The 15,268-nt window shown below is 38.6% G+C and overlaps 2 protein-coding genes across 4 annotated transcripts in view; both read right to left on the bottom strand.

Moving 5' to 3' along the window:
- NELL1 (neural EGFL like 1) overlaps positions 1 to 15,268 on the bottom strand; it is an 885,423-nt gene that overhangs the window by 280,165 nt on the left and 589,990 nt on the right. The gene's annotated exons all lie outside the window — the stretch shown is intronic.
- LOC100473236 (isocitrate dehydrogenase [NAD] subunit gamma, mitochondrial-like) lies at positions 8,132 to 9,331 on the bottom strand. The gene is given in 1 exon segment (XM_011217978.2): positions 8,132 to 9,331. A coding segment is annotated over 1 exon segment (1,200 nt).

Raw genomic sequence — 15,268 nt, 5'->3', positions numbered from 1 at the left:
GCCTGGGTGGCTCAGTCGGTTAAGCATCTGCCTTCAGCTCAGGTCATGATCCCAGGTCCTGGCATCAACTGCCCCATCGAGTTCCCTGCTCTGTGGGAGTCTGCTTCTCCTTCTGCCTGCCCCTGCTTGTACTCTCTCTCTGTCAAATAAATAAATAAAATCTTAAAAAAAAATGATGAGGGAAAAGTAAAAGCTTTAAATATCAGGTGATGTCTAATGATGGCAGCTCTAGAAGCTGTGTCTCTGTGCCCATATGCCATCCTCCTCCTCTCTTCTCCCCCCTCCCCAACTCACTCATGGAGGCACAACTTACTCTGGGGAGCTTTCTGATGTCCCCTCTTGTGTGTTCTCATAGCACTCTGCTTATGTCACTACTGCAATACTCATCACGCTCCATTTTAATTGCCCGATGATTATGGATTCTCAGGCCTCAAGAGAAAGGACATGGACTCTCAAAGCTGCAGCCTTAGGGGCTTGCAGGGCCCCCGGCTCAAAGCAAGAACTCAGCGGAGGACAAACGACACTGTGAAAGAAGGGAATAAGAGAAAGAACAAATGAATGAAGTTACTAGGTAAACAAGTATCTTGCTGCCGGCAAGAATAAAATTGGGATCAAAATAACCTAATTCCATCACCGCCTGAATACCGTGAATAGGATCAATCCCAGACTTTTCTTACCCTGGAGAAAATGAGCTCTTTACAAATCAGGCTTTCTAACATCTTATTCTGATGCCTGGCATGAAGTTGATTTTGGGCATCATACCTTTTCACAGAAATTACATTTTTTATCATGTTGAAAGATTGAAACTATATGAAGTATCTTAGGTGTGCTGTAGCCACAGCCTTAAATAGTTCAATATAATTTCATTTGAAATTCCTTTGCATTTCTTTCCACAGTACTAACTGTATATCCAGAAATCTCTACTTCTTCCTTTGCTATTAGATTTCTGCACAATACCTTCAAAATCTCTTTTATTTTCCACAGAATGTTCCATTTAAGAGATAAGGTAAATGCCTGAATAGGAAGCAACCCCAAATATAAGGAGAATGATTCGCCTTTTATCAATTCAAAGATCAAAAAAAAAAAAAAAGAAAGAAAAATATTCTGGGCAAAGTGAATAACTTTGAGGACCATATTAAATAGACATCTATGTAAATTGTTTGATGGATTCAGTTATTATGCATAGTTGTATTAAATATATTACTTAACGGGCTACATAAAATAGATCAATTTAGAAATATTAGCCTTTCTTTTACCATGATATGAAGTAATTTCAATTAATCTCTTCCCATGCATCTTGACTTCAAGGTCTTCCCCAGTATAGAGTTGTTTTTCAAGTTCTCTAAAAGTTTCCAAACCTATCATCATCCCATCTGTCTAAGTTGTTGGAGATAAAGTACTTTTTGAATCTATGTTTGATGCTTTCTTTGGAAATTTCAAGTGAAGTCACAAGAATCCAATCGTATAATGTTAGGACTTCTTGTTTTCCCATTTGTCTAACTGGTAAATATTTGTGATCCCTACATGGTGACCAAAAACTGAACTGTGTTATTAAGTGATTTTTAAAAGGCATATACATAACAATTCAATACTTGCAATTGTGAGAACACACTCCCAAGAATAATGACTAATTCTTTGTTGAGGGATTTTTTTTTTTTTGCCCCTGTTTCAACATTATTCTCCAGATAAATTCTACAAAAATCCTAAACTGGCATAGCTCATGCCTTTCCCCCCCCCTCCAAATAGCTTCTTATTGTTCAAAACAAAAGAACTGAGAATACCCGCTAATATGAGAACATTTATAAGGACTTGAATTTAAGGCAATTTTTTTTTCCCTGAGGGATAGAAAAGAGGGAAAGTGCCTTGTATTTGGACATACATGATATTCTCTCTCTCTTTTCTGGCAGCATTCATTCATTTAGGTCTATTTTGCAGGGCGTAGATTTGGCACTAAGTGTAGCAAACCAGATGTGGAAGCTGATTGGAGCTCAGTCTAGAGTCTTCCTCTGTACATACTGCTTTTACACTCAGGCTATGTTGGTTTTAAGCATTTGCAACATTGGTCACAAGACATTCCAATTTTTTCAATTGCTTTTGTGAAGAGCCTTTTTTTTTCCATTTTAAATATATCGACTTACTTTTGTTGTTGTTGTTGTTTCTTGAAGCAATCACAAATGCAGTATATGTAGCTTCCCATATCAGTGCAAGCAAATTCATTTTGATATAAAGAACACGTTAGCACACCGAGCTCCCATGTTATTCAAATTATCAGGGAAACTCCAAGGACCAAGTGCCTTCCTCTAAAAAATGTCTAGTTCTGTAATGAGTTTCCTGCAGATTTTTCATATTCCCAACTGAACCTATGGTAATACTTTTTTTTTTCAACCTCTGCAATGGCCCAGAACTGGGTAAATTTCTTCAAAATTCTCCTCCTCTTTGCACAATATAGCATTCATTTTTGCTTGTTTCCACTTTGTTTGTTTGTTTCCACTTCCACAATATCATTATTTTAGATATTCTTGTTTCAACAGCATATCATTTCTCTTCAAAGTTTTTGTCCCCATCTGCCGTTACGACAAAGAAGTTGAGTATTTATCAATTTTTGAAATGCCACCTCTCTTCAACACTTGACACTTGGTTCAGGTACAAGATGGTCTCATTTACCTGGATATTCTGCCTTTCTCATCCTGGGCTAATATGCAAAATGAGGGAGCTCTATAAAAATTTCTTTAAGTCTGTAAACCTACAGGATTATTTTCACAAGGAAACCATTGATCTTTTGCAAAGCCTAATCCACTCCACATAAGAGTATGAAAAATTCACACTGCACAAATCCTCATGAGCACTTAAACACTTGGGTTCTAGATCCCCACGGCCAGAATTAGAACTCAAACTTCACCTTCTGTTAGTCGTGTGACCTCAGACAAAATTCTTAACCTCTCTGTGCCTTGGTGTTCTCTTCTATAAAATCTCATAATCATCATCTAATTGGGTTGACATGAGAATTGAATTCATACAAAGCATGTAGAATAATGCATGGCACATTATAAATAAACACGAAAAATTATACTAGCTATAATCATGACCTTCAATCCAACTTGGTATATGTTTAATGAATACCTACTATATGCAAGCCAGCATGCTGAGTCACTCAAGATCCAGAACACTGGCGAAAATATGTCCCCTACCTTCAAGAAGCAGACAATTTATTAAGACTCAAGTCAAGTAGATGAACAATTAATATAAGACAAAATGTGAAATGAACGAGTTCAAAAGTCCAATAAAATGTTTATGTGTGTTCAGAAAGAATAAAGGGAGTATAGCAGGATAGAGATAATGGGAAACCTTTTCAAAAGGAGTTGCTCATTGAACTTTGAATAATTTGGGTAGACTTATAATAGGCAGAGACTAAACTGGGAATGTCCTTAATGAGAGAAATTGCACCATGTGGGAGGAAAAGGAAGTATCTAGGCAAGTGAAGAATATACATTGACTAGAACGAATGGACTAACTAGGAAAATCAAAACCTCTAGGAGTCGAAAGACAGCATGGGCTAAAATTTTGGAGGCCCTTGAATACATTTCGAATTGAACGTGTGAGGGGGATGGAACGGACTACTGGCAATCTAAACATTGCTTTAAGGAGATTGATCTGATGTCAATATTAAAATGGAGGAATGAAGGGAAAAAATGTGAGGGCGGAGAACCCAGTTTTTCCTCTTCTGTTTCTTTGTGGTTTTTTTGGCAGCTTATGGTAAAATTAAATATAAGAAAATGGATTACAGTAAAAAAAATTAAGTAACAGAATGAGAAGAGAATATTTCATAGACAAAAAATTCTCATGGCTTTTTTTGGTGCTTCCTAGTAGCCAATATAATGGGGAATCTCTCATACCTCACATAACCTGGTAGAAAGACCCAAATTCATGGTGAAAATCAAGTTCTCCTGGTCCTCAGTTCTGAAAGGAATCTTCTCTGTTGACCTTTTAAGCAGACTGTTTTCCCCCAAATTCAGAACTGTCCCCTCACAAGATTTTGCATCCCAGAGACCTTGAGGAAAGCTGAAGTCAAAATGTTAAAGCATCCTTCTATAAATGTCTATGTATGTAGATGGTGGTGGGGGCAGATAATTATGGAGGGATGTAGTCTAGTTGCCCAACTTTCTATTGACCTTCACTGATATCAGAATTTGAGATTAGTTAGACAACCTTTTTAATAGTCCTCAAGAAAGTATACTGATGAGAGAAGTATTATCTGGTCACACTACAGACTCATGACAAATAATTACTTGTTTTAAGCCACTAAGTTTTGAAGTGATTTCTTATGCAGCTATAAACAACTAAAGCAACCTCAATTTTTCTGACGATCTATGAAGGAAAGTATCTACTCTTTTATTTTACAGATGACCAAACTGAAGATCAGAGAGTTTAAGCAACTTATGCAGTGTTGCAGAGCTCCTACGTGGAAGAGCTGAATTGAATGGCAGCTATGCCACCTGAACTGCTTGTAAGGCCATTAACTAAAATCGAGCCATAATGAGGAGGAGTTAATTTAGAGAAAAATCAGACAATTTGTACCTACTGTTCTTTACAACATCGGGACTTTAAATGATGCAAAGTAAACGATAAAGCCTGAGATAAAATTAGCCAATAAATGTACGGAAATCTCAGGAAACAGAGGCAGCCTGCCAACCACCTGTTTTACTGCCTTGAAGCCATTGGTGTTCTTTAGAGAGGAGCAGTCTTGTAGACAAAGTTCATAGACGGAAGCCAGACAGGAGTATTTTGCAATAGAGTCATTCTTCTAGTTCTCTACTCCTGCTTATGAATTCAGGCCATTCTTTCCCCCCCCCCCCACCATCTTTTTACCTTTTTTCCTATCTTCCTTCCATTGAGAGTGCACATAAAGTAAGAGCTGTCCCTGCCCCAGGTTCTGAGGTTATAGTGATGAATGACTCCATCATTCCTGTAGCCAAGGAACACATTGGACAGGAAGGTTGATGGGAAGGAAAGCATGTGATGCTAACCAGAGAGAGGCACACTAGGTAGGATATACAGCAAGCTCTGGGAGAACGGAGAGAGCTATTCCCCTCAATCCCAACAGGGAGTGGAAAAAAGAGTTAGTCAAGGAAGCTTCCCAAAGGTGGTTAATGATTAAATGTAGTCTTCTAAGATGAAAAGATCATCTCCTGAAGGGGAGAGGAACCAAGGCCACTTGCAAAGGTCTGACCTAGAAAGGATCTATAGCTCTTTAACAATGAACTCTGTTTGCACTCCCTTGGAGTGCCACACTCTGCTGTTACTAGGGTGAAGAGAAGGGATGGCAATAGTGAACCTGGAGGAGGAAGCAGATCTCAGGACACGGGAAGTCTCCCATGCTATGCTCAGCTGACCTTCTCTTAAGGCCAGAGGGAAGCCGCTGAATGAGAGGCCGTAAGTAGGGAAGTGACATGAACCTATTTTCCTTTTAGAAAGATCTTACTGAGGGCATTGTAGAAAATAGATTTAAAGGAGCTAAACCATAGGAAGGACACAAATTAGAAATAACAGAAATTGTTAAGTTACCAATAATGAGAAAGGAGAGGTCAGAGAGTAAGAAGAGAGGTAACAGGATTCAAGAAATAAAAAAAAGAAAGAAAGAAGGGGACTTGATGAATAAGCAGGTATGATTTGGTCCCCTTGCTGAGTGTCAGTTACAAAAGCATAATAGAAATTAAGCAACTTATCCGGTAAGGTCCAATAACAATAATTAATATAATTTGCACAATTCTCCTCAGAATTATCTTTTAGAATGGTATAAAAGGGATAATAATGAATAATCTCTAAACACAGCAAGCACTTCTCATGTGACAGGTAATGTTCTCACTGAGTCTTCCCAATGACCCTATGAGGTAGGTATAATGATTATCTCACTTTAAGAAATATGATGCAGTACATGCCAGGTCATTCGTTTTTTGGGTGATTCAATAAACATATATTGTTTATTTTGCTTGTATCAGTCACTACGTTAGGGGCTACACAGGACAAGGGAATAGATTACATGGCACTTGCTCTAGAAACGCTCATAGTTGGGACTCCGGGTGGCTCAGTCAGTTAAGCATCTGCCTTCGGCTCAGGTCATGATCCCAGGGTTCTGGGATTGAATCCCACATTAGGCTCCTTGCTCAGTGGGGAGTCCGCTTCTCCCTCTGCCTGCTTCTCCCACTGCTTGCCATTCCCCCTGCTTGTGCACATGCTCTCTATCCTCTTTCTCCCTCTGACAAATGAATAAATAAAATCTTTAAAAAAAATTTTTAAAAACTACTCATAGGTAAGTGGGACAAATCTAACACGGATAAATGGAAAATTCCACTATAGAGTAACACATGCCATCATAGCTCTGGATGAAGAACTGTGGGAAGACTCTGGAGATAACCACCTTTAATCAGAGAGGGAAAATGAAATGTACATTTGAGCTACATACATTACATACATCGGCATAAACACTCATTGTCGAACAGAAGCCAGTGGCCAGGTTACTGCCAATATGGGGCTGGTTGCGCCATGTACAAATTCCCCCAGTCATGGGAGAAAGAGGTACAGAGTGGGTAGTGTGTGTTAGTTAAGGTACTATGGGGCTGTGCGGCAGTGGAGGTGGGAGGACTTCAAGCCAAAATCCACCCCTTGCTCCACCCATCAAACCATGCCTCTGGTGCAGGTCTTAGATCTATCTGCCCAGAGCAAGGCACCATGTGTGCCAGTGACAGCCCTGGTCAATGACATGTCCAATGTCCGCTAAAAGAATACCACGAATATTTTATAACTAACTTCTCCCTTCTAGCCTTGTTCTTAGAGACTTCCAGATGGGTAGGTAGTCACTTCCTCCTCAAACTAAATCCCCTCAAACTAGCTTTCGGTTTTCCAAACCCTGGCCCTGCCTTGATACACAATGACCATAAAATGATAAGGTGTATGAGAAGGCAGAGACTTCTGGAAACCGAAAGCAATTTTTCAAGTGTACAAGTCCACTGTCTTTAACTTGTGGTTCATGAACCACAGCAGGACCCGAACATTAAAGCTGAGACACAAAAGTTACCAAAATACTTAAGGATTCACTGTTTTTCTCAATCTCACTTTTATCTGCAGGCCATTCCTGCAGATGAAACCACTGAAAGTTGTTCTAAAATCATTGTTTTCGTTTCCAACTTGGTAATAACAATGTCTCAGCTCTAATAAAATTATCATGTTTATTTCCCAACTATGACCTTAAAAATACTGTAAATAAAATATATTGTAATAAAATGACAGTAAATGACAGTAAACATTTAAATTAGTTCAGCACTTTTCATTTTCTTATGTACACATTTTCCTTAAAAAAAGAGATTAAAAGAAAGTGAACTATCACCGACCGTGAAGCAGTGAACATGGAGTTTACAGTCCATTGTTACATTTGTACAGCAAAGAAACGTGAGCCCTGTACCTGTTAACTGGGGATTTGAACTTTAGACTCTTGAGTCCAACTGGAAGGAACTCAAGAATGCAGGAGAGCTGCAGTGCTCAGGGATGTCCCCATGTGAAAAATTATACCAGCGAAAATTCCTTCAGAACATAAACACAACCATGGAAAAAGATGAGATATGTAGGAGGGAATGGAAGCATTCTGTATTACCTCAGCTTTATGGTACCTTATTTATTATTAATGTTACAATGTATATTTTGTAGGCAAATTTTATTGCACTAATTAACTCATTAACAACCTCTAGAGAGAAGCCAGATTTCTCTGCGGGCTGATTTGCTGAATTTTAATGACCCAGATAAAGAGAAAATCAGTGTTCCAGGTTCTGAGAAAGCCCCAGGACTCTACAAACAGCTCTGATTTATTCAGTGTATCATATCATTGAGAAGTGTGAACTGTGGATTAACAGAGAAGAATTCCTCAATACATATACAACACAATAGATTTGGCTAATTTAAGCAAGCAATGTTTATGGCATTCACGATGTTTTAATTTAATAGAAAAAATCAGATTTGATTTACTTCTCTTGTCTGAGTTGGAGCAGGAGCAAGTTTATTCCAGAGTCCACATTAACTGAGCTGGCTGGAGTTTCTAAGTGAGAAGAGGAAGGTAAAGAGTGGGAGAGGCTTGGGAGATAGCTCAGCCTCCAAGGCACTGACCATTTAATTGACAGTACTGATGTGGCTTATTATATTTTGAACGATATCCNTGAACGATGTCCAGTGTGGTACTCTGGCCTCCAATGTCTGGAGTATGGACATCTTTGTTCTCAATGGATGCCAAGACTGCAGTGCGAATGCAGGTGGCATAGGAGTGGAGCTTGAGGTAATCCAGCATAATACAGCTTGCCAGCAGCATGGCAATAGGGTTGGCCATATTCTTATTGGCTAAATTTCTGCCTGACTGCCTTGAAGCTGTTTCAAACACTGCATATGTAGGGCCATAGTTTGCACCAGGCACAAGGCCCGCTCCCCCAACCAACCCTGCACAGACATTGTTGATGATGTTTCCATAAAGATTGGGCATCACCATCACATCAAACTGCTAGGGCCGGGATACCAGCTGCATGGTGGTGTTATCCACAATCATGCCCTCAAAGGTGAGCTGAGGATAGTGGGAGGCCACTTCCCTGCAACACTGGAGGAAGAGACCATCTCCTAGTTTCACGATGTTGGCCTTATGTACAGCTGTCACTTTCCTGAGCCTCATCACTTGGGCCAGCTGAAAGGCATATTCAGCAATGCACAAAGACTTGGCCTTGGTAATGATTTTGAGGCTCTCAATCACTCCTTTCACACTCTCGTGCTCCAGGTTGCTGTATTCACCCTCTGTGTTTTCCCGAATGACTAAGATGTCTATGTTCTTGTGCCGGGTCTCCACACCTGGCAGACTTTTAAAATGGATGACGTTGGCATAGAGATCTAGAGTGACACGAAACCTGTTGTTACAGGATTTGTGAGATGGTGGCAGGTTGTGGTCAGTTTCAATGTTGCCCTTCAAAGCTACGCAGTTTCGACGGACTGCCATGATGGCATTGTGAATGTCCTCTTCACTGGAAGTGGAGTTAACCCTCACCTCCTCAAAGTCCACAGGCACACATGCATGTCTGAACACAGTCTTGACATGCAGCATAAGTTCAGGTCCAACGCCATCCCCAGGAATCAGAGTCACAGTGTGTCGCCCACCATACTTGGCTGATGGAGGAATACTGTGTTTAAAAGAGAAGCTCCTTAGTGAGGTCTCATGGCCAAATAAAATCTCCGAAGAATGGTGGAGAGTAGAAGGTCGCAACATGGCCTTCACAAAGCAATTGGCAGCTGTCAGCATCTTCAGTGCCATGATCATTAAGTAGAGAGTAATTTATGTAAAAATATGCATTCTTCCTCTTATTTTGAATTGGCTCCTTTTGGTGGAATTCTAGATCCATAATTCTTGCTAGGTCACAACTGTCTCTCCTTCCTTATATTCTATTTTGACATTCTACTGCAGTGAGAGCGAGAGCTAGCCAAGAAGTGATGTATCCAATAGAAAATATATGTATTCTATGTGCTAGGCTGTGCATGATATACTTTTTAAAAATTGGCTTTATATTTTAGAGCAGTTTCAGGTTCACAGCAAAATTGAATATGAGGTACAGAGATTTCACAGACAACAACTACATCCCATAAAATTCTCCCCCACTATCAAAAGACCGCACCAGAGTGTTACATTTGTTACAATGGATGAACCTACATTGGCGTAACATTTTCACCCAGAGTCCATAGTTTAAATTAGAGTTCACTCCTAGTGTAGTACTTTCGGAGTTTGGACAAATATATAATGGGGTGTATGCCCCACGATAGTATCATACAGTGTAGTTTCACAGCCCTAAAAATATGTTCTGCTTTGCCTACTTATCACTCCCTACCCCCGGCCCCTGGTAATCACTGATCTTTTCAGTGTCTCCACAGTTTTGCATTTCCCAGATTGTCATATAATTGAAATCACACTGTATGTAGCCTCTTCAGACTGGCCTCATTGATTTAGTAATATGCAGTTAAGGTCACCTCCATGTCTTTTCATGGACTGTATCTCATTTTTTTTTGGAACACAATAATATCCCATTGTCTGGATGTACAGTGGTTTACATATTCACCTACTGAAGGACATCTTCGTTGTTTCCAGGTTTTGATAATTATAAATAAAGCGGTTATAAATATACATGTGCAGGTTTTGTGTGGACAGAAACTTCCAACTTATTCGAGTAAGTAACAAGGACCACAACTTCTGGATCCTATGGTAAAAGTATGATTAGCCTTGCCAGAAACTGCTCAACTGTCCTCCAAAGTGGTTATACCATTTTTCATTCCCACCAGTAGTTAATGAAAATTCCCATTGTTCTACAACCTTGTCAGAATTTGTTGTCAGTGTTCCAGATTTTAGTCATTCTAATAGGCATGTACTGGTGCTTTATTGTCTTCATTTGCATTTCCCTGATGACATATAACGTGGAGTATCTTTTCATATGCTTATTTGCCATCTTCTTTGATGAGGTATCTGTCAAGGTTTTAGCCCATTTTTTAATTGGGTTGTTTGTTTTCTTATTGTTGAGTTTTAAGAGTTCTTTGTATGTTTTGGATGACAGTCTTTTATCAGATGTGCCTTTTGCAGAGAATTTCCCCAAATCTGTGGCTTGTCCTCTCATTCTCTTGACTTTGTCTTTTTTTTAGAGAAGTTTTAATTTTAACAAAGTCTATCTTATTATTTCTTTCATGGATCCTGCCTTTGGTGTTATATCTAAGAAATCATCACCATACCCAAGGTCATTTAGATTTTCTCCTATATTAAATTCTTAGAGTTTTATAGTTGTGCATTACATATAGGGCTATGATCCATTTTGAGTTAATTTTAGTGATGCATTTAAGGTCTGTGTGGGATTAATTTTTTTCACGTTTATACAGTTGTTTCAGCATCATTTGTTGAAAAGACTGTCTTTGTTCCATTATGTTGCTTTGCTTCTTTGCCAAAGATCAGTTGACTTTTTGTATGGGTCCATTTCTGGGCTCCCTATTCTCTTCCAGTGATTTACTCAATTGTTCTGCCAATAACACTATCTTGATTACTATAGCTTTTTTAGTAAGTCTTGAAGTTGAGCACTTTCGGTTTTCTAGTTTTCCTCTTCTCCTTCAATACTGGTTGGCTCTTGTGGGTTTTTTGCCTCTCCATATACACTTTGGAATCAGCTTGCTGATATTAAAAAAATAACTTTCTGAAATTTTGATTAATTTTGCATTGAATCCATACATCAGGTTGGGAAGACCTCATATCTTGACAATATTAAGACATCCTATCCATGAATAGAAAACATCTCAATTTATTTAGGTCTTCTTTGATTTTATTCATCAGAGTTTGGTAGTTTTACTCGTCTAGACCTTCTACATATTTTTGATCTATACCTAAGTATTTCATTTTGGGGGACGCTAACAAATTATATTGAAGTTTTAATTTTAAATTTCACTTATTCATTACTTGTATATAGGACAATAATTGACTTTTCTGTATTAACCTTATATCCTGCAATCCTGTTATAATCACTTAGTAGTTCCAGTAGTGTTTTGCTGATTCTTTCACATTTTCTACAGAGATAATCTTGTCATCTGCAAACAACAGTTTTACTTCTTCCCCTTAATTTGTATACCGTTAATTTCCTTTCCTGTCTTACTGCATTAGCTAGAAATTCCTGTATAATATTGAAAAGGAGGGGTAAGCGGAGACAACCTTGCCTTGTACTTGATCTTTGTGGGAAAGCTTTGTGTTTCTCAAAGTATGATGTTGACTGTAGGTTGTATGCACATATTCTTTGTCAAGTTAATGAAGTTCTCCTCTATTCCTAAATTATGAGAACTTTTATCATGAATGGGTGTTAGATTTTGTCAAAGCCTTCCTTGCATCTACGGTACGGTCATGTGATTTTTCTTTTTTTTAGCCTATTAAAGTGATAGATTATATTAATTGATTTTTGATTGTTGAATCAGCATTGCATACCTGGGATAAATCTCATTTATGTTGTATAATTCTTTTATACATTGTTGGATTCAATTTGTTAATATTTTTTGAAGATTTTTACATCTATGTTCATGAGAGATGGGTCTGTCATTTTTTGTTCTTGTAATGTCATTGTATGGTTTTGTTAGTAAAATAATGTTGATCTTACAGAACGAGTTAAAGGTATTTCCTCTGCTTCCATCCTCTCGAATATATTGTAGAGGAATGGTATAATTTCTTTCTTAAACGTGAACCCATTTGGGCCTGGTTTCTGTTTTGGAATATTATTAATTATTAATTCAATTTTAAAATACATGTAGGTTTATTCAGATAGTTTGCTGCTTCTTATGTGAGGTGTGACAAATTATGTATTTCAAAGAATTGTTCTATTTCATCTAGGTTACCAAATTTGTGGGCATAAAGTTCCTCATAAAATTCCTTTATTATCCTTTTTAATGTCCATAGGATTTGTAGTAATGTCCCTTTTTTCATTTCTGATATTAGCAATCTAGGTCCTTGCTCTTTTTTGTTAGCCTCTCTAAAGGCTTATCAATTTTACTGATCTTTCCAAAGAGGCTGCTTTGGATTTTATTGATTTCCTCTACTGATTTTCTATTTTCAATTTCACTGATTGGTACTCCAATTCTTAATATTTCCTTTTTTCTGCTTACTTTAGATATTGTCATCTTTTCCTAGTTTCCTAAGGTAGAGCCTTATATTATTGACTATATATCTTTATTCTTTTCTATTATATGCATTCATCACTATACATTTCCCTCTAACCATAGCTTACACTACATACCGCAAGTTTTGATAAGCTGTTTTTTTTATAAGCTGTGTTTTCGTTTTCATTTTGTTCAAAATATTTTTAAATTTCTTGAAACTTCTTCTTTGACCCACATGTTATTTAGAAATGTGTTGCTTAAACTCCAGATTTATTTTGGGATTTTCCTGCTATCTTTCTGTTACTGATTTCTAGTTTAATTCCATTGTAATCTCAAAGCAGACATGATTTGATTCAATTCTTTTGAATTTGTTAACGTGTGTTTTATGGCCCAGAATGTGATCTCAGGAAATCTCCCTTGTGAGTTTGAGAAAAGCGTGTATTCTGCTCTTGCTGGGTGAAATAATCTGTAGATGTCATTATACCCAGGTGATGATGATGTTGTTTAGTTCAACTTTGTCCTTACTCATGTTCTGCCTACTGGAGTTTGTTCCTTTTTATTGTTAACTTTTTGAGAAACTGCCAAGCACTGTTCTAAAATGACTGCATTATTTTACATCCTCGCCAGCAATGTAAGAGAATTATAGCTTCTTCACATCCTCACCAACACTTGATATGTATTTCTAATTTTAGCGATTCTAATGTGTTGTGGTAGTATCTCACTGTTTTTGATTTGCATTTCCTTTCTAACGGTGATGATCAGTGTCTCTAAATACATTTTCCTACCTCAGAGTTAGAAATATTAACATCTAGGTGTTTCTAGAAATCAACCATTCAATCTGCAAAGCAGGCAACTTCCATGCTTCCCAAAGCCATCCCAGTTATTCCACTTAACTGAAAATCAGGCATATCTTTATTTATAAACCAGCTATAATCCCATTCTCATTTAACTTTCAGGTACTAACGCCCCTGGTACAGGTTAGTCATTGGTGGGGGAGGTAGGGAACTTACTTATGAAGACTTCCAAAGGGCTGTTAAAATCCAAGAAGATAAAGATACAGACTTAATAATGGCTACCACTATAGAACAGTCACCACGTCTCAGGTGCTGTGCTGGATATTTTACATACATCATCATAATCTACCAAGGTAGGCATTCCAGTCCCCCTTTTACAGATGAAGAAACTGGATATCACAGCTCTGACAAATTCATATCCATTATGAATTACCAGAGAAGGCAACAGCTAAGGTGAGCATATCCAGGGCTCCTAGAGGCCTAACCCAGTGCTCTCAAACATGATCACCGATTACCGCAGGATCTCACTGAAATAGAGACTCTAATTCAACAGTTCTGTTAAGGGAAGAGTGCAAATTCTGCATTTCTAAAGGGCTACCGAGTGATACAGATTCTACTGGCCCCTTAGCACATTCTGAGTAGCAAGGGCCTGTCTTTACCTCCTCACAAGGTCCAGCCAGGTGCGGCCAGCATTTGGTGTGGTTGGACACAGCCCACTAGGAGTAGAAAAAGGAGGCAGTACTTGCTTCCTCCTCCTGGAAACTGATATAAAACAGCTGTAGAGTAAGAACCAGCTGGGGACCTGTTGGTCACTTAATATGTCACATAAGATAGATAATAGCTGTCCACCCCCAGGGCCAGAGGCTGGAGCAGATGATAATACCAAGAGAGAACAATGGAAGAGAAATGACCCAGGCTCAGCTACACAATTTTGTTTCTACCAATGGGTCACTGTTACATAACGATACACACAAATCTTCCTCACATGGGGAAGAAGATAAACCTTTTAAAGGTGTGAACGAAGGAGGAAGGAAGCCCTGAGAATGGGATTGTAAAATGGATGGTGGTTGAGATTCTAATAGCCACACTGATCTATAAACGTACATGGACAATGAAAAAGTTCTTAAACTCAGTGGAAGAAAAGATATATATTGTACAGTTGAAGAATAACAAGAGTGCCGTGGTTTCACACCGTGGAGGGGTAAGAGTTCAACGAAGTCTATTGTAAGTGTAATGCTAAGACAGTATATGGGTTTAAGACAGGGAGAGAGACAATATAACTTGCATTTAAAAAATTATCCTTTGGATGGGGGTGCCTGGGTGGCGCAGTCCTTGGGCGTCTGCCTCCGGCTCAGGGCGAGATCCCGGCGCTCTGGGATCGAGCCTCACATCAGGCTCCTCCTCTGGGAGCCTGCTTCTTCCTCTCCCACTCCCCCTGCTTGTGTTCCCGCTCTCAGTGGCTGTCTCTCTCTGTCAAATAAATAAATAAAATCTTTTTTAAAAAAATTATCCTTTGGAGGATAAACAGGAAGGTGGCTAGCCTGGTGGCAGGAAGGCCAATTACCAGGCTATCGTTGTGGTTCTCAAAAAGTGATCCCCAAACTAGCAGCAACAGGATTACTACAAACTGGTTAGAAATGCAATTTTTTTTTTTTTTTTGGACTATCCTTAGACTTACTGAATCAGAAGTCTGGAGTTAGAACCGAACGATCTATGTTTTAATNTGTTGTGGTTCTCAAAAAGTGATCCCCAAACTAGCAGCATCAGGATTACTACAAACTGGTTAGAAATAC

This window comes from Ailuropoda melanoleuca, chromosome 16, assembly GCF_002007445.2.
Source record: "Ailuropoda melanoleuca isolate Jingjing chromosome 16, ASM200744v2, whole genome shotgun sequence".
In the NCBI taxonomy this organism is placed as follows: Eukaryota; Metazoa; Chordata; class Mammalia; order Carnivora; family Ursidae; genus Ailuropoda; species Ailuropoda melanoleuca.
The sequence above is the reverse complement of the archived record's forward strand: the minus strand, read 5'-3'. Positions and strand labels throughout refer to the sequence as shown.